This window comes from Nuphar pumila, chromosome 9, assembly GCF_984573655.1.
Source record: "Nuphar pumila chromosome 9, dmNupPumi1.hap1.1, whole genome shotgun sequence".
In the NCBI taxonomy this organism is placed as follows: Eukaryota; Viridiplantae; Streptophyta; class Magnoliopsida; order Nymphaeales; family Nymphaeaceae; genus Nuphar; species Nuphar pumila.
Window position 1 is genome coordinate 127,761,703 of NC_143257.1, and position 25,029 is coordinate 127,786,731.

The 25,029-nt window shown below is 37.0% G+C and overlaps 1 protein-coding gene across 5 annotated transcripts in view; it reads right to left on the reverse strand.

The window, feature by feature from the left end:
* The window catches only part of ETFQO (electron-transfer flavoprotein:ubiquinone oxidoreductase), a 71,121-nt gene extending 47,169 nt beyond the window's left edge, over positions 1 to 23,952 (reverse strand). For 3 of the 5 annotated variants that reach the window (XR_016434453.1, XR_016434454.1, XM_090018104.1), the window contains exons 1-9: positions 23,493 to 23,951; positions 22,511 to 22,587; positions 19,143 to 19,249; positions 18,749 to 18,830; positions 18,554 to 18,662; positions 12,201 to 12,247; positions 12,015 to 12,089; positions 11,655 to 11,771; positions 8,592 to 8,660 (exon numbers count right to left, since the gene is read on the reverse strand). Coding sequence is in view for 3 of the 5 variants with exons in the window: in XM_090018104.1 (XP_089874230.1) it covers positions 8,592 to 8,660; positions 11,655 to 11,771; positions 12,015 to 12,089; positions 12,201 to 12,247; positions 18,554 to 18,662; positions 18,749 to 18,830; positions 19,143 to 19,249; positions 22,511 to 22,587; positions 23,493 to 23,850 (1,041 nt within the window). In the remaining 2 variants the exon portion in view is untranslated. Of the gene's footprint in view, positions 1 to 8,591; positions 8,661 to 11,654; positions 11,772 to 12,014; positions 12,090 to 12,200; positions 12,248 to 18,553; positions 18,663 to 18,748; positions 18,831 to 19,142; positions 19,250 to 22,510; positions 22,588 to 23,492 lie in introns of all 5 variants that reach the window. The other 2 variants (XM_090018103.1, XM_090018105.1) reach the window with 2 other exon arrangements.
* Between the last annotated feature and the right edge of the window lie 1,077 nt (positions 23,953 to 25,029).

Sequence of the window (25,029 nt, forward strand, 5' to 3'; positions counted from 1 at the left end):
AAGGGGTTTCCCTTATCCTGTCGAGGGGGGAGGTGGAGCGACACAGGTGCGGGGTGCGGTGCACAGGAGAGAGGGCTTGTTTTTAAACAAATCCTCCCCTGTGTCGGGTTTTAAAACCCTAACGAGGGTGGGCCCGAGTCGGGTCCCTACCTGACCCGACCCAGGTCCGATATTTTTTTTTACGTGGGTTTTACAGACTAAGTGTAAAAACACGCGATATTACATAAATCACAAGTGTTCCAATTATTTTGAGAATTTCATGCAATGGTTCAAACACAATTCTTGTCTAAAGTTAAGCATTTCCAATGTGATGGTGGGGGAATATTCTTCAGATGACTTTATTGCTTTTCTACGAGATAATGGAATAACTCAGCAAGTTTCATGTCCTTACACTCCTCAGCAAAATAGAGTTGCCGAACGTAAACATCGACATATTGTTGAAACAACCATGAGCATGATGCATGATAGTAATGTGCCCATATCATTATGGACAGAAGCTTTTCATACAGTTATTCACATAATAAATTGTTTACCCATGTCACTCTTAGTTCAAATCTCCATATTACACTTTGTTTGGGCGTCATCCTGATTACAGTGAACTACGGGTGTTTGGAAGTGTATGTTATGTCCATGTTGATGCTTCATCAAGGAATAAATTTCATGACAAAGTTGTTCAGTGCAAATTTGTTGGATATGCAGATGAGTATAAGGGGTTTAGGTGTTATTATCCTGCAGCCCAGCAAATCAAAATCTCTAGAAATGTTGTATTTGATGAAAAAAAATTGGTACGTCTGCAGAACCTTCACAGTCAGTGTATGATCCATGGATGAGTGTTGAATTATTCACAGAGAACACTCGTGGAAATGAGATCAACAATTCATTATCATGTCCTTCAGATGATAAAAAGGATTTGCAATCTAATGCAGAGGGATATGATGACGCGATGCCTCGTCGTCTTTCAGGATTTGTATACACTCGGCGAGAAGGGAGTAGGAGTTCTGAAAGTGTTGATAATGGGAGTCAGGAATAACAATAGAATAGGAGATCTGGGAGGACACGACATCCTATACATAAATGGGTAAGCTACGAAAACTTTTCTTTGGATTTTCAGCTTTTCATGACTCGAGCTGCAAAGCAAGATAAGCCCATTTTCTTTGAGCAAGCATCTCAATCCCGAAAATAGATAGAGGTAATGAATGAAAAAAATAGATGCCCTGCGTGAATGTCAAACTTTGGAAATTGTTCCTAGCCCTCAAAGAAAGAATGTGGTAGGCTCCAAGTAGGTTTATAAAATAAAATATAAACCCGATGGGAGCATTGAGCGTTATAAGGCGAGACTCGTAGCCCGAGGATTTACACAACAGTTTGGTGAGGACTACGATGAGACCTTCAGTCCTGTGGTTAAAATGGGCACTATTCGAGTAATAATATCTTTGGTTGTAGAATATGGGTGGAAATTAAGTCAAATGGATGTTAAAAATGCATTCCTTCATAGTGATCTGAAGGAAGAAGTATACATGGAACAACCCCGTGGATATGCAAAAAGATATCCTCGGCTATGGGTTTGTAAATTGAGAAAATCTCTTTATGGTCTCAGGCCTCAAGATCGTGGTTTGACAATTTTTCTCTCGAAATCCAAGAATGTAGATTTTGGATGTGTGCCCTAAATCACTCCCTCTTTATTTTCAAAAGTGAAAACATAATCACTTTATTGCTCATATATGTTGATGATATTGTCATCACTGAGAGTTCAGAGAAACATATAGAGGAAGTGAAGACTCTTCTAATGAAATTTTTTAAAATGAAGGATCTTGGAGACCTTCGATACTTTCTTGGGGTAGAGGTTGACAAGCAGACCGACTCTCTTATTCTGCTACAGAAATACACTCTTGATTTGTTGAACAAAATAGGTATGACAGATTGTAAACCTGTTGGGACTCCTAGCATTTTAAATCAGCGATTAAGTGCAGATGATGGAGAGTTTTGTACTGATCCCACTAGATACCGAAGTATCGTTGGGGCTTTACAGTATCTTACGTTTACTAGGCCCGATATCATTTATGTTGTTAATCAGGTCTCTCAGTTCATGCATGCTCCAAGAGAGACTCATATGGATGCAGTTAAAAGGATATTACGTTATCTGAAGGGGATAGTAGGAGATGGTCTTGTCTATCGTAAGAGTGAGGGAGGTAGGACCAGGCATAAGCTTATTACTTATACTGATGCAGATTGGGCGGGAGACCCTGATGAGAGGAGGTCTACATCTGGTTATTGCATATTCATTGGGCAAAAACTTGTGTCATAGAGTAGTCGCAAACAGAAAGTTGTGGCACGATCTAGTACGAAAGCTGAGTATCGATCTATGGCAGTCGGTATTGCCGAAGTGACTTGGATTAGACATCTGCTTGAGGATCTTGGAGAAAAGGTCAAGGATTCAGTGTTAATGGTGGATAATCAAAGTGTCATTAACATTGTTTTTAATCCTATTCATCACAGTTGCACCAAACATATTGAGATAGACTAGCATTTTATCAGACAAAACGTAGAGACTAAGGAAATCCAACCATTGTATGTTCGTACAGAAGAACAAGTTGCAGATCTTTTCACTAAAGGATTAACGAAACATCAGTTTTGGTTTCTCAAGAGCAAGTTATTCATGGTCCAGGACCATGTACAACTTGAGGGAAGGTGATAAGAGGTCGTGCATCGAGTATGGGAACGTTTGGGTCCAGATCCAAACTTCTGATGGATCCAAACTGCTCACGGTTTATGTTGTTTTCAGCATGTGCTATATTCTTTTCACTAATCAGAGGCACTTTGTAATTTCTACATATTGTAGTTATAAAGTAATCATATTAGGGTTGGGAGGTGTTAATGTGTGCAGCCTCCTCCCTTTTCCTGCAAGTCTCTCGCTTTTCTCTTCTCCTATTTTTTTGCAGAATAGGGCTCTGGAGAAAATCTTTCAGAAAATAACGTAGATCTCCCAGATCCTTCATTTTAAATCTCTGACTCAACAATTTTTTTACTTCCTCAATATGGGTTCTGCAATTCCCTGTAACAATAATGTCGTCTACATATATCATCAGGAGAGTGGTTACATTTTGTTCCTTACAGATAAATAATGAGTGATGTAGGAGGGACCGTAAAAAACCATGTCTCTGTATTTCAAGAGAAAAACTCTCAAACCAAGAACGAGATGCCTGCTTCAAATCATAGATAGCTTTTTTTAACTTACACACATACTGATTAGCATCTCCCTCTGCATATCCAATGAATTGTTTCATATAAACTTCTTCCTTCAGATCGCCATGCAAAAAGACATTTTTAACATCTAGCTGGCTTAACGCCCATCCATGTTCGATGGCTAAAGCCAATACAATTTGAATGGTCCCCATTTTCACAACCGGACTAAATGTCCCATCGAAATCTTGCCCTTGTTTCTGTGTGAATCCTTTGGCCACAAGCCTTGCTTTATACCCTTCAATGCTTCCATCTGGTTTATACTTGATCACGTACACCCATTTTGACCCAACCACATTCCTGTTGGGTGGTCTCGGAACAACTTCCCATGTACCACATTCATGTAGGGCTTCCATCTCCTCATTCATTGCTTCAATCCACTTTGTAGAATTTGCAGCTTGATAAAATGTGAGAGGTTCATCATCTTTGTTTATGGATGTTAAAAATAATTGAAGATCCATTGAAAAGTTTTTGTAGCTAACCCATCTCTCTATTGAGTGTCGAGATCGAGTAGATCTCCTAACATCCATCGCCTGTGAAGAAGTAGCGAGGGCATCAGTATCTTTACTGAAGGCAGATGGAGGCTCCTTTTCTCGTCGGGTGTAAATAATACCTTTGTATCTTTCTGTTTCCAAGGGGGGAAGAACAACTTCTTCTGACTGTGGTTCATTTGATTCCCTGCATGCTTCCTTCTGGCTGCAATACGAAGGACAACCATCATTAATGTTGGAGAATAATTTAGAGCTTAGCCATGGATAGTACACCTCAACATTAGAACCTGAATTGGAGGGATCAGCCGACTAGTTATCAAAATTCATCTCATCGAAAACAACATTTCTTGATATCTTGATTCGTTTGCTTGAAGGATCAAAACATCTATACCCCTTGTAATCCTCAGCATATCCCACAAACCTGCACTTCAATATGTACATAACAAACAGATCCAAATACATGTAACTCATGATAATCGGGATGAGTGCCAAAAAGAGTGAAATATGGTGATCTATTTTCTAAAATGCACATGGGCAACCGGTTTATTACATGCACTGCAAAGTGAAAAACCTCTATCCATAAGGTAATAGGGAGATTACTATCATGCATCATGCTCATTGCACTCTCAACAATATGTCGGTATTTTCTATCAGCAATCCCATTTTGTTGAGGTGTATGTGGGCAGGACACTCTTCTCCTTATTCCATTATGTTGAAGGAAATTAATAAAATCACTGGAAGAGAATTCTCCTCCCCCATCACATTGAAAATCAAGAATGTTTTCAGAGAAATGGTTCTTGACAAATGAATGAAATCTTCGGAACAATCCAAAGACTTCTTATTGTGCTTCATAAAGAATATCCAAGTGTAACGTGAATAACTGTCAATAAAAATAAGATAATATCTACTACCAGACCCAGAGGGAATTAGAGCAGGACCCCACATCAGAACATATGATCTCAAAAGGTCTTGAAGCTCTTTTATTGATTGAATTAAAAGGTAAAACATGACTCTTATATAAATGACAGCTAGGACATTTTATGTCATTTGCTTCTAGACTCAGACTAGACTTTTGAATAAAATTATTCGAGACAAGTTTTTCAATGAAGTGATGACCACAATGACCCAGACGACTGTGCCAAAGAGTTGGCTTATTACACTCAGAAACAGCAAACACACACTTAGAAGAGACCAATGATGAAGTTTGATTGAGCTTCAAGGGTAACCGAGTGAAACGAGCTGGACAAGAGGGATCTTCTTGAAAGATGTACATGTTGTCTTGTCTCTTTCCTTCAGCGAATGTCTCCTTCGTGCGAAGATCCTTAACATGAACAGAAGAGGGAGTAAATTCGACTGAGGCATTAACATCATCAACAAAATTTGAGATAGAAACAATATTTTTCTGAATATTAGGAGCATGAAGGACATTTGAAAGACTGAGAGAAGACTTAGACATGGGTATGATAGCATTTCCAATGTGTGAGATGGAATGATGAGAACCATCTCCTGTGACTATACTATTTCTACCAACATAAGGAGTAAGGTTTAGAAGCTTACCCACATCACCTGTAACATGGGTTGTTGCCCCAGAGTCGACGTACCAAGTGCCTTTGTCATTTTGCTTCATATTCAGGCCTGCCAATGCTGCCAATAGCAATTCCTTTACTTCTCTCCCAATCTTTGAATTATTTGTCTTTCTTAGGCTCTGTCAGCGAAGATTTTCCCTTATTCTGAGGATTGAACCAGCAGTTCGCTTTGATATGTCCCCTTTTATTACACAAAAAACAAGTGAGAATGGGGCTTTGACCTTGTTGATTGGGAGGGACACTGGGCGTTGGAAGTAATCCACGACCCCCAAAGTTATTTCTTCCTTGTCCTCCTCTACCTCGAAAAATATTTCCTCTTCTTCCTCTTCCATAAGTCAGCCCTATAGCAAGTACATCTTGAGTCCCTGACTGCACATAATTCTCTTCAAAAAATCCCTTCAAGGTCATCTCATATTGCAACAACTTTGCACGTAGATCTTCGAATTTTGGAAGCTTTGGAAGACACAACAAGGATGTTGTAAGAACATGGTAATCTGGCCCCAATCCACTTAAAGTCTGATGCACCTTATCTTTATCACTGACTGCGCATCCCACGATGGCTAGTTGATCCGTGATGTTTTTTATTTTATTCAGGTATTCCATGATAGACATCGAATCTTTCTTCAACATATGAAATTCTCGTTTGAGTAACACAACTCTTGCCTCAGATATCTGCGAATTTGTCTGAACCAGCTGTTCACACAATTCTTTGGCTAAAGAGTCATCAGAAATAGCCACAAGTACCTCTTGTGAGAGTGTAGAGGTTATATATGCTACCAATGCTTAGTCCCTTTTTATCCAAGTAACATAATCTGGATTTTGAATAAGTACAGTAGAAGACACCCCTTTATCATCTTTCTTTTCCTGCGAAATGAATTCTAGAGGGGACGGAATAGATCCATCCAGATGTCCAGAGAGATCTTGGCTCCTTATAAAAGGAACAATCTGCCTTTTCCAAGTCAAGAAATTGGAATTATTTAACTTTTTAGAGACTAGTTGACTAAGAAAGTTGGAGGAAAGGCTTGTTTGCAAAAGAGATGGATCCATATTTTGAGAAACACAAAGGGAAGGAATAACGTTGAACAAAGAAGTAGAAAGAAAAATTCTTGACCAGAATCAGTCCACCAAGCGATCAGCCACACTAATGTTCTTTTCTTTTTCTTTTTCTTTTTCTTTTTCTTTTTCTTTTTCTTTTGCCTGCTTTTTTTTGCAGAAAGTCACGACAAATATGTTGTATACAGACGAGATTAGAGATCACGAGAGGTCTGATCCTGTCGGAACAAGATCAGTCTCTGATATTGATTAATAAAATCCCTCGTCGATCAAAGAGAATATTGTCTGGCCAAGAAGACAAGGACGTCAAGGGTCTGGATTGCAAAACGTTAAAAGACTTTGGAGTCTGAAAACAGCAATGACATAGAATATGGAAAGAAGAAGGTCTCAGATTGACTGTAAGAAATCAGAGGAAGAAACGATATTTCAGGACAGAAAAATATTTCAGATTGACGGCAAGAAAGGGCGTCTCTGGAGAAAACAATTTTAAAGATTTCTTTAGGTGAGAACTGTTTCAGATCTGAAAGAAATAAGAGAGAATAAAAAGAGGGAGAAAAGAGACAGAGAATCGAAGATGAGAAAACAATCTTGACTTGGGATATCAGATTATCTCCTTGGACATACCTTTTGGAAAAACAATCCCAGGCTCAACCCCAACACTGCTCTGATACCATGTTAGAATCTGCCGTCCAGATCTACCTGTGCAGAGAAGAAGAAGAAGGAGAAAAAGGATGGGGAGAAGGGGCTGCACAAAGTCAGGTCCAAAACTGTCATGCGTGACTGATTGTATTTTAGAGAAAACATATTGAGAGATTACAATAATTAGGGTACCAAAATACCCTCTAATAAAAAACATAATTACAATAAAACAACAACAATATGTTAAACTGCGTTGGGTCCAGACCCGACTTGGATCCAAAACCCATATATCATTCGACTTCTTTTCAGTCATACAGTTTTAAAACTTTACTACAACAAGAAAATTGCTAGAACAACTCAATTACCATTATAGTGATAACTTAATTAGCAGTCCAGTGCAATTAGAGAATTCTAGAATATCGGAGTTAAACATAGCAAGCAAATTTCGATGCCTAACTCAGTATAAAGGAAATCTAGAAGAATCAAGATATGGAAAGATAAAATCACTAGCTCCCAAGAAACACTTCTCAAAAGAGCACTTCCACACACTAATTCTGTCTAATTTACACCACACATCACAAAGAAGTCTGATGAAACAAGACTAAATATATGGAAGTACAATATTATCATGCCAATTGTTAACCCAATCTTCAAACTCCTTCTCAAAAACATATTGTTGCAAGTCGTTTGATCAGAACAGACCACACAGATGGTTAACCTTAATTGGTTTGATAGGAATCAATATCTAAATCATATTTTTGTCAGCCTGGAAAAAAAAAGTTGGAAGACTTTCAGCTACTGACTTTTTTAGTTGCTTGAAGATCCTGCACACAAGTTGGATTCCTGTGATTCAACGGCTGATCTTCATTCTGTAAAAATGTCTTCAAACTCCTCAAGAATCAAGTCTAAAAATGACTTGATTCTACTCACAATCAATCACACAAGGGTAACAAGAAGAAACAAGTGCACAAAGGCACAATAGCACTCACAACAATCTCAAGTGCACTAAGACACAACCACATAAAAATATAACTTGGTATTGATAATAAATGCTTAGAAAAGCATAAGAATACAAGAGGGATTCATCCTTCTATATATACAACAAAGAGGGGTTGGGCTAGCCATTGGCCTAGCTCCAACGGCTTCATTTGGAGCCGTTGGAACTAGCCAACGGCTAGTCCAACCTGGTCAACTCCCAAGTTTGACCAAAAAAACAAAAATAATAAATAAAGAAAATGTAAAATACAAGAAATACAAAAATTACAACATATCCTATATACATATGTATTTAACTAGTATGTATATACATAATGATACACACATACATATACTAATATATGTATATATGTATATATGTATATGATTGGTGTACACATAGTAACATACATATACATACGTATGTATTTACATATATTCTAACACATTCTTCACTAAACAGGCCGTGTATATGACATCTATGAGGTCTGTTTACATCAAAGCAGCTCACAATAATAAGATCTGAGTAGAGATGTGAAGAAATAGGGATGATAGAATCTGGCTTCTCAAGAAGTAGAAAGAAGGCAATGCAATTTAAAAACAGTACCTGGAATTCCTCAAATGGACTCGAGAAAGGATTCTTATAGTCCAAAGCAACAACAAGCCCAATTGAGATCTGCACATCAACGTATTAACCATTCCTGATTAACGTGCTTGAAAGCTTTCACAATTTCATGCATTATGCAAATACAGAAGTAATAATTAGAGAGAGAACAAAATCAGAGATCATGACAAATTCTCAAAGACTTGTAAACAATGCCAGCACTTAGCCATTTATATTGCTTCCTGAAGTATATATCTGGATTTCAACAACTGAGAGAAAGAAAGACCCAAAACTGGGAAAAGTTTATGATAGAGAAAGCAAATCAGTCAGGATCTAAATGGTCACTGCCCCAAGGAAAATTTTATTTTGTCAAGAAAAGGTTGTGGTAAGTAAGCAAACACGTGCAGAATGAGAGGTCATAGGTAACAATATGCCCTATGTCCAAGGTAGATAGCATGGGGTTTATCAAATGAACAATGTGCCTGCAGAAAGTCCATTTTAGTTACAAAGCTTATATATTTTAGTACAAGCCAGGCCCTATGTTACACGGACTCGCCAAATAGGGCCTACGTATGGTTTTTTGCGGGTGCGGCTATTAATTTTTTGTTACTTTTTGCTGTTACACTCCAATTCAGTTACATATACTAGGTTTATATATGTAAATATAAGCTTATTCTACACACATGTATATATACACACACACACACATAATACCCTTGCAGCACCCGCACCCAAGTTTTTTTAAAAAATGCTGCACCCGCACTCGCACCCGCGCTCATGTCACATAGGCCAACAAGCCATAGCTGGACCTACAGGTAGGGTTATCAATGGATCAGGTTTACCTGATAACCAACTCGAGTCTGTATTTAGTCAGGTATAGTAAAGAAACTAGGATCAGGTTATTAAACAGAGCCAGATCCAGTATGCAGTTTTGCAGCTGAGTCTGGATCTGAGTCCTAAATTTGACAAAGATCCGACCTGATTACAAGTAAATGCTGGGTCTTAAGCTAGTCAAAACCAAGTTTCATTTCCAAAAGTCACGTCTGATTCCAAACTGAAATGGGATCCTAGTTACATGATAATGATTTGAGCTTAATGCCAACCGGAGCCAAGAACATTGTAAGCTAAAGGTGCATGTACCTCATTCAAGACCATTTTGATGCAATGAGTACAATACAAAAGACAAATTACACATCATACACCAGATCAGGCTCCATGATTGATAGACTGAATAAATCAGCCAATTCTTCAAGATCATGGCAATAACATGTCTGCAAAAAGCACACATACATAACACATGCACAAGAGATAGATATTTCTTCTGAAGAAATAACCTCTTAAAATCTTACAAGAATTGTTTTTGCTGACATTATCTCATAGATCATACACACATGCCCGTATATAAGAAAGAGAATCACAACTCTGTGCCCCAGGCCGCCATGTACACAAACATTTGTACAATTTTGGAGAACTAAAAAGGCATGTGAAATGTTGACAGAGAATATGAAAATAAAGATTACAAATGTAACATAGAAAGACAGAGATATCAGACGTAATATGACCTGTCATAAATATAATGATTTTTATAAAATGAATGACACCAGGCGTATATATGCACTTGACTATTGAAATATTTTCTGATAGTATGTAAAGTATACATGCCAAAAGGGTCTCCAAGTCCGTGCCTTTTGCAGCCAGACATGTGACATCTGACATGATTTGAACACAGTCAAAGCCATGTTGACAGTCAATGAACCCATATTGAAAATTAAACCAGATCCGAACTCTGTCAAAGTTCATTGAGTCCAGTTTTCTTAGATTCTTTATTGTTTTACTTTGGCTTTTTATTATTTGAAAATTTGCTTAGTGGACTAATGAATTGTGATGTTTTTAGATTGATGTAATTCATTTACTTCATCATCATCAAGCCTTGTCCCAACATGGGGTTGGCTTTAGGGGTCTTAGTTCACCATTCCTGACTCTCTAAAGAGACTGCTTCTGTTAACATTCTTTCATAACATCTCTCCTTTTGGCCTCCAAACCTTCAATGACCTTTTTCTTGCTCCTCTTGTTTATATTGTGTCGACTTTTTTGTTAGTGCAGTAAATAGGCTTCTGTACATGTTCAAACTAACTTAATTGACATTCTCTAGCTCTTTTTTTTATTATTAAAATCCATAGACAGGCTATAAGATACTCATTTCTGATCTTATCTACTTTTGTAACTCACATCCATCTTAAGATATGCATTGCCATGACATGAATTCTCTCCTCATGTTGCTCTCTGGTTGCACAGCATGCTACACCATATTGTAATATTGGTCTAATCATAGTCTTATCAACATATCCTTTTAATCTCAAAGACACTACTTTATATAATACATGAATAGCATGTCACCGCTCTGTCACACAGAAACTTGACTTGGCAGTTGGCAGGTGCATCCTGCATCGACACAACAAGATTCTCGAACACATAAAGATACTTCATGGACATGGTCAAAATAGTGTTGGACATGGTGCCTATTTTGTATTCACTTGTGTTCTTTTTCTTTCAAAATATTGTTATCAATTACATTACTGTTTAACTTCATAGATGATTTTCTTAATTATGCAGGTTTAAACGTTTAGAAAGAGGTTATTTAATATCTAAGACCAAGGTATTAGTAGAATTTGGTCATTGGACCGTAAAGCTTGCAACTGCCATATCTCTTGGCCCGAATTGCTGAAGGCTGATAACCAAGCGTACACCAATCAGGACACATCTGGTCCCCTACATAGAAAGTTAACTCTATCACAATTTTCATGTCCTAATAATAAGCTATGACCAAAAGCAACCAAGCTACTGGATAAGAAAGAACATGCGCTGCAGGTATAGGTGGATTAATGTTACAACACCAAGAGATTCATGATCTATTATTATCCCCACAACTCAGAAGAAGGCTTCAGTTTTTCCAATGAATTTGTTAATGACAAGGTCATGGAAGTTAATAATAACTATATATAAATCCATTTACCAACACTCCTCTCTAGCAATATTAAATGGGGGGAAAATGAAAGAGGAGCATGCCTGCCTGTCTTTCATGTGATACAGGAATGAACCCCCATATGTCTTGTGATCCAATGGCCAACCCAGAGTGTGGAGAACAGAGCCAGGTGAATGTTTTCCTGCATCTATTTCCCAGACCTACAAAAACACATTCTCCCATCAATAGACAATATTCACCACTGGTAAAAGTTTGTCATTAAAAAAAAAAAAAAGAGAAAATGAACAAGGTTCTCGGCTGCTCGCCTAGAATCTTTATTAGCAGGCAGAAAAGGATGTGCCAGCAACATCTGACCACCCAAGAAATAATTTTGAAGTAACATTGTACAGAATTACAATCATGTACCCATGCAGGTATATGCAAAGAAACCAGATATTAGTTACCTCTTTAATGCCCAAAGCATAAGTCTGGTGCTGTGCATTCCGCTTCTCGCGCAGTTTGTGATCTCTTATTACTTTCTAATAGCACCACATGGAAAGTAATTTCAACAAACTGATTCCATGATAAGCTAGCAACATCCAAATTCCACAGAAATTCATAACTGCTAAATGCATGATTAATTTGCTTACCTCAGATAATGAACCTCTGCATCCTTCAGCAAGCAATGTAATACGTCCTGCACCATTATTGGATTCCAAATGTGTCAAAGCAAAATGAAAAAGGTTTTCTTGAATTGAACTACTAAAATAAACTCTTATAGCACAAAAAAATGGATATGTAAAGAAACTCTTGAAAAGCAAGGCATGATGAGTAAGCACACACACCAGCTGTAGGAAGGCATCAAGATTCCCAGAGAAAAATGCATGCACGGCATATTTAACATTTCGTGTTTCTAGATATCCTAAAAAGGCTTGATCTTAAGATTCTTAACAGAAGTTAGCACACTGACGGCAATAACAGATAAAAAAAGGTTGCTTAGTTATGAATGAGTTACTAGAGACTAGTTCATACAGTGGGCCCAGCTATCTTGGTAAACTCGGGACAGAATTCTAGTTATAAAGGTCCACTAAAGGTTAAACAGAGAAAATTTGTTTCTTTAACAGAAAAAGAAATGGTTACTTTACAAAGCGTACAAGAAATGACAAAATTTCCAGCCTGCTGGAAACAAATAATTAGTACATCATTTTCTACCATTTTAGAAGAAGTCTAGCAAAAAATATAACAAAGGCCGAACACAATCTTAGCCCACATGATAGGGAAAATGTCACAAGTATTTCAAAGAATACAGAAGCCCTAGTCATCAATATCTCCAAAATCCTGAAAATATCCCAATATTACCCACATTTAACAGTCAGCTAATGATATCAGCAAAATAGCTCAATATTTTCATAATTGGGATAAATAGCAATATTAACTCAAATTTCTTGAAAAAAAAAAGATCCTTTTTATATACTTAAGTATACCTTATGGTTTCTTTTATATCTTAAAAAAAATACTATCCTTTCTTTATATTTTCTTAAGACTAAAAAACATATTATTTCATAGTTTTTCTTTTACTATTTTTTTTTTAAATTTTTAGAATTTCCAAGATTTTCAAAAGATTTTTTAAGAAAAGCCACATATTAAAAATCCTTGCTGAGATTTACGATTTTACCTAGTTTAATGATCTGGATCTTGTTCTCCATTGCCGCCTTTCATGACTTCTTTAGACCTCTGTGGAATGGAAGGCGCGTGCCATATGTGATCACTGCTTGCCTTGAGATCTTATCAGTCAAGTAATGGTGGTTTTTTTATGATAGACAGAAATTACTGCAAGACCAAATACCTAGTATCTTATCGCCTTGAGAAATTGCTTTATATGCTAAGAAATACAATGGTCACAAACTCATAATGTCTGGGAAAACTAGAGAAATATAGGGCTATACATAAATTAGTCAAACCACGAGTCAACGACTCTACAACATTAAGCCCCTATAGAAATGATAAAGGACAGAACTTTCCTTCTATGACCTATTTAAACAACAATACCGAGATGCAATTTATGATTTTTTTAATATAAAAGACTCCCGCAGATCAAGGTTGAACAGCCGAGCTCTTGTCAAATACAAAGCGAAATCATAAAGATGAAAATGATCACAAGAAGAAGTCACCAATATGATACTATTATAATGAAATGGTAGTCTTCCACGAATGCACTTGAATCTCTCAAAAGAAAGTATCTAAAAGATACTTTATACAAGACCCAAAAAAAAGGTATAAATGGAAAAACAAGAAATAAATGACCAGATTTATTTATGAGAACAAATGCTTAAAAAGCAATTTTAGTGATTAATTTTACAAAGGGGGATGCACCCCTATTTATAAGAGAAAAGGAGAAGAGCTCATAAGGAGCTCTCCTCTTAGCCATTGGAACTAATTCCAACGGCTAGAATTCTAGCCGTTGGACTAGTTCCAACAGCTAGATGCTTGTTCAAGTTCCAAAAGCAAACTATCTAGTTCAAAATGAACTAGATAGTTAAAAGACAAAAAAGAAAAAATATATACAAATTTATATAATAATAATATATTATTATTATTATATAAATATGTATTTTACATTTTAACACTCCTCTTCAAACTTACGGTACAATGAGCAAAAGTTTGTCTAAGAATAAGTGAAATCGAGGAGCCGCAAGAGGTTTGGTGAAGAAGTCTGCTAACTGGTATTCTGACGTAACATATGGCAGATCAATTGTTCCATGAAAGTACTCATCTCTTACATAGTGACAATCCATCTCAATGTGTTTGATGCGTTCATGGAACGTCCGGTTGCTTGCAATGTAGATTGCACTCTTGTTGTCACAACACATTCATGAAGCTTGTGTTGCTTCAGCTTCCATATCAACAAGCAGTTGCCTGAGCCATACGACTTTCATTGTAGTGGTTGGCATGGCTCTATATTTAGCTTCAGTGAAAGAAAAAGAAACCTTTTGTTGCTTCTTGCACCTCCACAATATTAGAGATTCACCTAAAAACACATAGAAACCAATGGTTGAATGCCTATTATTAAGATCACATCCCCAATCAGCATCAGTATAAGCAATTAGATCTAATGAGGATGATGCAGACAAGAAGAGTCCTCGTGAGAGAGAGCTCTTTAAATATCTAATAATACGTAAAACCGCTCTCATGTGAACATAAGTGGGAGCATGCTGAAACTGGCCAGCTGTGTGTACAGCATATGCAATGTTTGACCGAGTAATGGAGAGATAAGAAAGTGCTCCAACAAACTGTCTAAATGGAGTAGGAACATCAAGATGCTCTCCATCATCAATTTTCATTTTAACATTGACCACTTCAGGGGTGTCCACCTTCTTATCGTCTGTAATGCCCGACCTGGAAACAATATCAAGGGCAAATTTAGATTGAGACATTAAGTATCCACAAGGGGAATAAGCAACTTTAATTCCTAAAAAATATCTCAATAATCCTAAGTCAGACATTTCAAAATGAGTTTTAAGAAGAGTTTTGATATTGGCAACTCCTTGTTTGTCGTCACCAGTGATGATCATATCATCTAGATAAAGAAGAAGAATGATGATACCTGCATCAGATTTCTTAATAAACAAAGCAGTGTCAGTCAAGCAAAAGTGAAATCCAATATTAGTCATAACATGACTAAATCTGTCATAACAAGCTTTTAGAGCATATTTGAGGCCATAAAGGGCCTTCTCAAGACGAAGAGTTTTGCCCTTAAGGATACAAATACCAGGCGGAGCGTCCATGTAGACTTCTTAAACGAGACTCTCATTTAAGAAAGCATTTTTGACATCCATTTGAAGCATTGGCTATTTTTTAATAGAAGCCAAGGTAATTAAAGTTCTAACAGTAGTCATGCGAGCCACAAGGGCAAAGGTTTCTTCGTAGTCAGTGTTAAAAAGAAGTGTTTTCTCTGGTTACGGGTCATGGATCTGAAGATCCAGACCCGTGACACCCACTTCTTCATTAATGGCATTATGTAATATTGATTATTGTAAAAAGGGTATTCTAGTACCCTAATTTTGTTTGTAATCTCATGTTAACATAAAGGAATACACAGCAGCCGACCCATGTACAGCAGGGTATCGGTTTTCCCCAAACCTCTCTCTCCCTTTCTCTATCTCTCTCTGTTTTGCAGCTCTCCAACGTGGAACGAACTGCAGGTTACAAAACTAACATGGTATCAGAGCCACGCTTCAGCTGAAACTGGGGTCGATTCAAAAAGGCACGTCTGAAGATCCTTTTCTCCTCTATTTCCTCTTCCAAAGTCTGAAAATCAAAAAAAAAGGTACGGCTGTTCTTGTTTTCCTTTCTTTGGATTCACGACTGACCTAGTCAGTTTCATTCTTTTCATCCTACATATGTTTCCTGTTTCTTTCTGGAATCACGACTGACCCAGTCAGTCTCAGCCTGTTTCTCGCCCCTTTTTGGAATCACATCCTACTCCTTTTATTTTAAGAGATGTTCCATCTGTTGTAAAGACTTTTGATATACTTGAGTTATTTTTAAGACATTAGGACAAACATTTATCATTTGGGGTCCAAGGGAAGTTGCTTGGACCGGATACAGATGGAATTGTCGCTCCAGTTGAGGCTTCAGTTGAAGAGGATACCCCTTTGAGAAGAGGTTGAAGAATCTCCATCAATTGAGCCATGGAAACAGGTGTATCTTGATCTTTTGGCTCGGTTTCAATAGATGCAACCCCCTTTTCGTCTCTCTTTTTTAGCTTCGGACATTGAGGTCAATAGTGCCCCGGTTCATGACAGTGGTGACAAATAACTTTTCTTTTGTCAAACTCACCACTCTGTCTCCCAAAATGAGGCGGCCTATAAGTGCAAGTATGATTTTCTGGTCTAGACACAGCTAAAACAGAATCATCATCAACCTTTGGAGTAATCTTTCTAAGACGGTTTTCCTCCATAGTTAGTTCTTTAATAGTATTCACAATAGTAGGGATTTTACCACGATGAAGAAGAGTCGATTTGGTGGATTCAAATTTCGGCCTTAATCCATTTACAAATTTGTAAAAGTGTTTCATATCGAGTTGTTTTTTGCGAAGCTCGATGTCCTCGGCACTGTCATTTTGGCTCTAAGAGAGTCAATTCTTCTCAAAGTTCGGATAACTCATTATAATATTCACGGATAGATTTGTCACTTTGAGTCATCGTCCGAACTTTCTCTTGGAGATTGCACACATGTGCAATATCTTTAAAGAAATACATATTTCTAAGGTATTCCCATGCCTTATCGGCATGTTCAAACTTAGCAAGGCTAGAATATTTTTTAATGTCTACGCTATTAATAAGCCATGACATTATTTTAGCATGTCCCATCCTTCACTCTTTCCATTTCTTTTCATATGAGGCTAGAGCCTTGATCCTCTTCCGTTAGAGGAACATCCTTATCACCCTCTTTCTTGGTGAGGGATAGTTTGGGTTCTGAATCAAAACCGTCCACGATTCTCCATAAACCTTTCCTCCATATGTGGTGCTTCATAATTGAAGCCCACATCACATAATTAGTATCATTCAATTTCATGGGAATGATGATGACTCTATCATGATTATCCATCTTTTACAAGAGTGTAAAGTAGAAAGATAGATGAGAGAAAAAGAAAGGAGTAGAGAAACAAGAAGGAAGAAATACAATACAATGTTGTTCAAGTCCTCTCCAAATGAATCCTCTTGTAGCTGATAGATAAGTAGTAAAACACCTTTTCGGCAAGTGATAAAACACTTCTTTCCAAGTGACAAAACACTTTTTGTAAGAACAAAGTGGTAAAACACCTTTGCACAAGAAGCACGAAAATTGAGGCAGAAGCTTTTCAAAATCTAACAATTCTATAGCTCTGATACCATGTAATGAAATGGTAGTCTTCCACGAATACACTTGAATCGCTCAAAAGAAAGTATCTAAAAGATACTTTATACAAGACCCAAAAAAGGGTATAAATGGAAAAAACAAGAAATAAATGACAAGCTTTATTTATGAGAACAAATGCTTAAAAAGCATTTTTAGTGAGTAATTTTACAAAGGGGGATGCACCCCTATTTATAAGAGAAAAGGAGAAGAGCTCATAAGGAGCTCTCCTCTTAGCCATTGGAACTAGTTCCAACGGCTAGAATTCTAGCTGTTGGACTAGTTCCAACAGCTAGATGCTTGGTCAAGTTCCAACTGGAACTTGACCAAAAGCAAACTATCTAGTTCAAAATGAACTAGATAGTTAAAAGAAAAAATATATATAAAATATATACAAATTTATATAATAATAATAATATTATTATTATTATATAAATATGTATTTTACATTTTAACAACTATAAGAGAAAGATGGTAAGATGCAACTCCTTAAAGATCTTCACATCATACATTAGATGATCCATCTAAATATCCATACCTCATTTATGAAATGTATGCCTGTTGTCAATATCTGTAAAACTCTCTTATCATACAGTAATTGTAGATTGGTTCAAATTAGTTCCAATATCCACTAGTGCATGCCTCAACCACAAAACTTCAGGTGTAGTTGTCATTGATCCACATTCAACCTCAATGGATGAAAGTAACTGTTTGTTGCTTCTTACATGATCATGAATAAGAAAAATCCCTAGAACTAATGATGTCTAATAGTAGATTATCTAAATGTCACCACCCCAATCAGCATCAGTGTAAGATAAGGAAGATGACAAGAAATCCCTTTGAGAAAGCATATTTGACAACTGGAGTATCATGACACATTTGCCTTAAAGGCATGGATATCAGAAGAAATTTACCACCAAAAGACCAAAAGGTGCATCAAATACTACACAAAATATAATAATAAGTTAATAACGAATACACTATCACTTCAAAAGCATTCCACAGCACAACTTGGGATCAAAATGGCTCCCAGTCAAATCTATAGACAGTAATACAGTATTTGCTTGAAAATGAGGAATTGTACAAAAGACTGACAAGCACCAACCTTTCAATTCAACACCACGCTGAAAATTTTCCCTTTTGGAACCATCTTTGGCCACACCCATGTCATTAGTTCCAATGCCAACAACTTTATGATATTCATCATATAAAACCTTAAGGGAAGAAAAAGAGCAAAAGAGATAAGGTATAAATATGAACAAAATAAAAAGTTCATTAGTACCTAAAAGTTACTAAGTACCTCGCTCGCAGCAAAACCTGGATATATCTCAACACCCAATTCTTCGGCTTTCATTCCCATCCAGTGCACAAACTGACTCAAACTGATTCATGAATTTTAAGCACAATTTAGCATCTTTGATAGAATAAACTCGAGAAAATGGTAAACTTGCAAACAAATAGTTGGAAAATGGGTTCACGAGAAATCAGAACAGGGAATTCCAAATTGGAATCTCCAAGTCATGATATACACCAAAATGCAGCAAGATGATAGCAAAATACCACAGAAATTAGCAGTGCACCACATCCAATTAATCAGCTATAAAATAAAAACAGTAAAAAAGAAAGACCTTTACATGAAACCAAAACCAAGAAAGATTCAACCTTTCTGCTAGTGTAACAACAAAAAGACCGACCTTATCACATAATTCCCTTGATTTTTGAAAGGAGACGGAAGATATATAGCACGGTCTTTGGTCAATAAACAAAACTTGTCAGAAGAAACAGGTACTTCAATAGGGGCCTGCAAAAAATGTGTGTTTTATGTTCCACAAAAGGAACAAGAAGAAGAAGATTAAACAAAAGAGAAAATTTCACATAAGCGTCAAAGAAATTCCAATAATACTTAGATCAATCCTATGTTGATTAACTGAAAAGACAGACATTATTTTGAATTTATGTGCATGAGTATCCAATCAACATGAAGATGAGGTATGATGATGGCATCAGGATAAACTTTCATGAATGAATTTCAAGACGAAGTAAATGTGGGACAAAGTAACAGAAACATTTAGTAAAAGAATTCAGGCTAATGTAGGGTCCTAGCTACCTTCTTTACTTTTGCTTCAGGTAGCTATGGAGATATCTTCCAGCCTTTAACCAGTTACACGTGACAATAGAAATACTGAGGTTCTTCGTACGGGCACCTTGAAATTATGTGGGCAGGTATTAGAAGACGCTTTATTGACAATGGCTTTGCAGACTCAGCCCACTGAGCTTTAGTATACATATTTTCCTCCATAATGCTAGCCAGGGTGAAATATATTTATGAAGAGCAGTGGCTAGACCATTCTCAACTAAGTTATAACTACAGAACCCTACTTGGTGGAAACTGCCTCACATTAAGTCATTTGGACTGGAGGACATGATCCGAGAATGAGATCTTTTAAAAGGCTGCTCATTAAAGCGAACTGTAACTATGAACAACCAACAAATGGGTCACCTTCTTGCTGTTTGATGTGATACTCACAATTTACTTTAAGGCAATAAAGCATTATAAGCAATGTGACAAGAGTGCAGTCACTAATTGTGAAGGCATGTACTGAATAAATTGTTGAATAGGAAGAAAGTTGTCTTAAAAATTCAGGAATTTGGATTTAGGAAAAGAGACAACACTGGCAAGGTATGCGCATGGTTAGTAAATGCCCTTTTCTTGTATGTTTGGCTTAGAAGAAAAGTTCCAACCTTCATACCAATCCTCTACCTCCTACAGTTATTTCAAAACAAAAAGAGGCCTACATATCTGTACTTCAACCATACCTCAATCACTTGATACAATGAAGTTATCAGTTAACTCAAAGCTAAGTTGAGGTAGGAGAACAGATTTCCCATGCTTACCCGTTATATTCCTATATCTTCCTTGTATCCTTTTATTGGTGATAAGTTCTGATTTCTTTGAAAAGGAAATGAAAGATGTATGCACATGAAAATATGCCACCAAATGGAATTGCAGTTGACCAATTCCTCAAGATGTGCCAAAAATATTTAGTCTATTCCACATTCAGGATGGAGAGACTTAGACAGCATGGCTTCCTCCATGGTTGACAAACTCGAGCAAGTCAAATCAACTTATGACTCGCCTAGGTTGAATTCAATAGGCCCCTAAGCAACTCAAGAATTAGGGTGACTCAGTTAGGGACCAAACTCTGCCAAGTCAAACAAGAATCAGCCAAGACAATTAAGTGTCACAATTGTCTCAACCGATTCAGTGAAGTCATACTTTGCCTGCTTATGCTTGTCTCATATGTACATATATACATACACGTGTGTGTGTGTAGATGACACATTTATTATATCTGCACACTTAACTTTTATTATACATATTATGATACTTAACATATAAAACTAACACACTTTACGTTTTTTTTTTAAGTTTGGGTTCCACGAATTGTATTTATATTTATGATTTATTTAATAAAAATATATATAAAAAAAAACTTGACTTGCCTGAGTCACCTAGCTGACTTGTCCAAGTCACCTAGATGACTTTGGCCAATCCAACACCAAGTCCTAAGAAAGCCAACTATGGTTTATCCATTGCACCATCTAAGCCATCTGAAGCAATATTCTGACTCCATCAAAGAGAAAGATAGGAAAAGAAATTTTTTTGTGGAGGAGAAAATAGTAATTGCTTATTAAAAGAGTAGGCTTCTGAATCTAAGTACTCATACTAAGGGTTGTTAACCATCTGCTGTCAAGCATCAACAACATTGTTCAAGTTATACCATTGATTGTATATTGCAGACTCCACATGAAAGAGAATCCACAGACAATCAGCTCATATATGCACATATTGCTGAAGATTCTCAAAAGAATAACAAATACTTATTCATACTGTGAAATCAACATTTCAAATTCTGCATTTATTGTAGGGTGTTAGTAGTCCTTTTCTTTTTCTCTTTATTGTACCCATTATTGCAGAAGAGTCATGTCTTGGTCAACCCTTATGAGGATATGTCATCCAAATTGTACCATTCAGACAAACGTGGGGAACAACCACTGTTGTATATGAAATCCCTAAAACCATCATTGAAGCATCATGTTGTCTTGCAGCCCTGACATCATGTGTGCCTCTCCGTGGTTGCGTCTGATTTGGGAACAGTCCAAAGATATTCAGGGAGGATTAGAATGCTTGAGGCATGATGTGTGAAGGAGATTGAAGGCTGAAACTGTCCCTCGCATTGAGAGGCGTCATCAAACCCCACTTTTAAAAACTTGGGATCCTTAAAGTGAGTATGCACACACATATTAATATATATTATCAATAGATTTCATGATATAGACAAGTAGCATGATACAAACCTTCAATATCATAAAAATCTCAAGACAAAAGTGCAATAGCTTCAAAATGATCCCTCACTCTCTTGTATAAAAAAAATGATTCATTATTTCCACACTTATGTTAAAAAAAATTTATAGGTTGGCATCTAGGTTGTCAAAAGCGCTAGGCGGTGGCCCTTCAAAAAGGCCTAGGCGGCACCTAGGCAGGCAAAAACTAGATAAAATGAAGAAAAAAAGAGGAGGAAGAAGAAGAAGAGGAAGAAGAGGAGAAAGAGGAAAAGAAGAAAAACAAGGGGAAACAATGAGAAAATGGAAGAAGAAGAAAATTTGAATATATATATATATATTAATATTTTCATAGTTTGGGGACCTAGGTGGGTCGACTAGTCGACCTCCATGGCGCCCAGCGCCTAGGCGCGCTTTTGACAACATAGGTTGGCATACCAGAATTAGAGGGATAAAGAAACCTCATCCCTCCATCTACGATTTTGCCCAAATAATGGTCTGTCATGCAAGTTTGAAGCTCCTTTGCAGAGGATGTGACATAAGAACTCATGTAAGGATAAAGAAAATGAAAGAGAAATGGCTATAGGGTCAAGGATTTATAATTTATACATTTACAGTAGGAAACTGTTTCCAGGTTGCGACATAAAACTTTAACATAAAGTAAAAAATTTAATGAAAAAGAAATGAACATTAAGGTTAAGTGACTAAAAAATCATACCCCTTCTTCTCTCCAGTTCGGGAGAAGTTCATCCAAGGCCTTAGGCTCAAAAACATTTCCAGATATGATATGAGCACCTGCAAGCATTTGCATGCAAGAAACAGCTAAGAAGGAAACTAAATTTTCCTTTCATTCTTTTTTTTTCCTCTCTATTTTTTCACAAGAAAAAAGAACACCACAGTATTTAGTGGAATACAAGGAGGTGGCATTAGTCACAAGAATAAAAATAAATAAATAATGCCCAAGCATGGTTGCCAATTCGAATAGGATCTGTTTTAAATTGCCAACGATTGTGGAGAGAAAATTTTGTAGGCATGTACCTTAGTGAGTAATAGAAGAAAATTCACATTTTCCAGTTCTATTCACTGTTTAACTCATGTGGGTGCAACAAAAACAAGTACAACCTTGGCCAATTCTTCCTCTTTGCATTCCAAAGCTAAACATCCTAAATACATCGCAATGCTGGTTGTGTATCTATATCTATTTAACAATGCATATATATGAGTACAAAAACTGCAGCATCTGCTTGCATGCCCGGGCACATGTTTGTGTGTCTGTGTGGAATACAAAGCATGTATGTACCCATAATCAAAATACAGGTGCACCGTGCACCTATGCACAGACTCAAGCGAGTAGTGGTGTGAATGTCTACTCATATTTGTAATCCTAAGAACGAAGTCGTAATCAAAAAGTTCCATATTCTATGATAGTCACCATGTCAGTGACCAAGGATTAAGGACGTTAAAGAGCATCGAGAATCCAACTACCATGGAAAAACACCCACTAACCAGTAACTGTTATGCAACTATGAACTGCTCTATCGCATGTGAGAATATATAAACACCACGCACAGAAGCCAACTTCTATCGACTAATACAACAATAACAGCAAAAACCGATAACTGGGTGTGCTTCATTTTCATTCTTGCAGTAAGAACCTTCAAAATTTTCACTAAATAAAAGAAAAATGGGACACCACATACCAACTTGAGCACCCTTCTCCAGAACGCAAACAGACAAATCTTTGTTCTTCTCTTGGCACAATTGCTTCAAACGGATTGCGGCCGATAGCCCCGCAGGCCCTGCTCCGACGATCACTACGTCGTATTCAAGCGATTCTCGATCCGATTCAGTGGCAAAGCCTCGAGAATTTGAGATATGAAGGGAAACTCCGGTGAACCAAGAAGAATGACGGATTGGATGCCTGATGAAAGAGGGAACTGAGCGCAACCCTTCTGAAGTTTGTCGAGTCCCGGATAGAAGAGCGGAATTGGAGAAGTTGGTGCTTGGTCTTCCCAGTGCCTTCGATCTCGACGAGAAAGAGAGCAATTTTCGGAGCATGGTCGCCGGGCTTAGCCTGTGATTCCTTCTTTGCTCTCTCTGCGCGGGGCGGACGAAGGGGAGAGAGCGTTACGTCTTGTTCCTCTTCTCCGCAATCTGGTGAAGCGTATGACGCCGCCCTGCTGGCCTTTTGTATGCCATGGAAACTAACATTTAGACGCCCATTATTTTGAGCAAAAACCTAAAACGGGCTTCACGTTTCTGAAATTTTATTACACATGTCCAATAACAATAATTACTTCAACTACCTATTTCAAAAAATAAATTGCAATGATTTTCATAATACTAAGTAATTACAAAAAATATCCTCACATTCGTATTTTCTTTCCAAAATTAACTCCATGATTTACATTTTTTCTGTCCCTCAGATTTCTCTCTTTTTGTTCTCGTTTTGTAACTGATAACCAATGTTACCAATATCGTTTCGTGCGTATCGGGCCATATGCATTGTATCGGTCCATGACCGAAACGATACAAGCTGATGCGAAACTTGAAGTCTTTATTTTTTATTTTTTAATAAGTTTAAGTTATTTTTAGTTATTTCTTAAATAAATAAAAAATAAAAAATACGACAATTTGCCAGATCAGTCAAGAAAGAATAACGGGTGTTTGGTTACCCTGTATTTTTTATCTAGGGTGTGTGATTTAGTGTGGGACCTACCTCAAAATCAGGGTTCTATCAAGCTGCATATTTGAGAACCATGGGTTTGAGATCCCTAATATCTCCTTAATCTTTGGATCTCTAATCAAGGGAGAAGGGCTTAACTTAAGATCCATTGATATTAGATGCATGGATTATGTATTCTTATTAATCTATTCGTCTTTCAAACAAATGATTTACTATCTCTCATTTAATTCATGAATTTAAGGGCTTGAATATATAAATTTGTAAATTTATATTATATAATGTATTAATTCATATCTAGACTTATTATATAATGTATCAATTCATGGTAAATTTTTGCATAGAGATGACCCTCACTTTAGGGGCGGAACCAAGTTTTTTTTTTAGGGGTGGCCAAACTCCGGATCCACCATTTTTATGGGGGGGGGAAATAAAAAATTTGTGTGTGTGTGTGGGGGGGGGGGGGGGGGGGCATGGCCCTCCCTTGGTTCCACCACTGTGCCTCACTTCATATTTGTTATACATAAATAACACACAAAAAATTACTATTAATA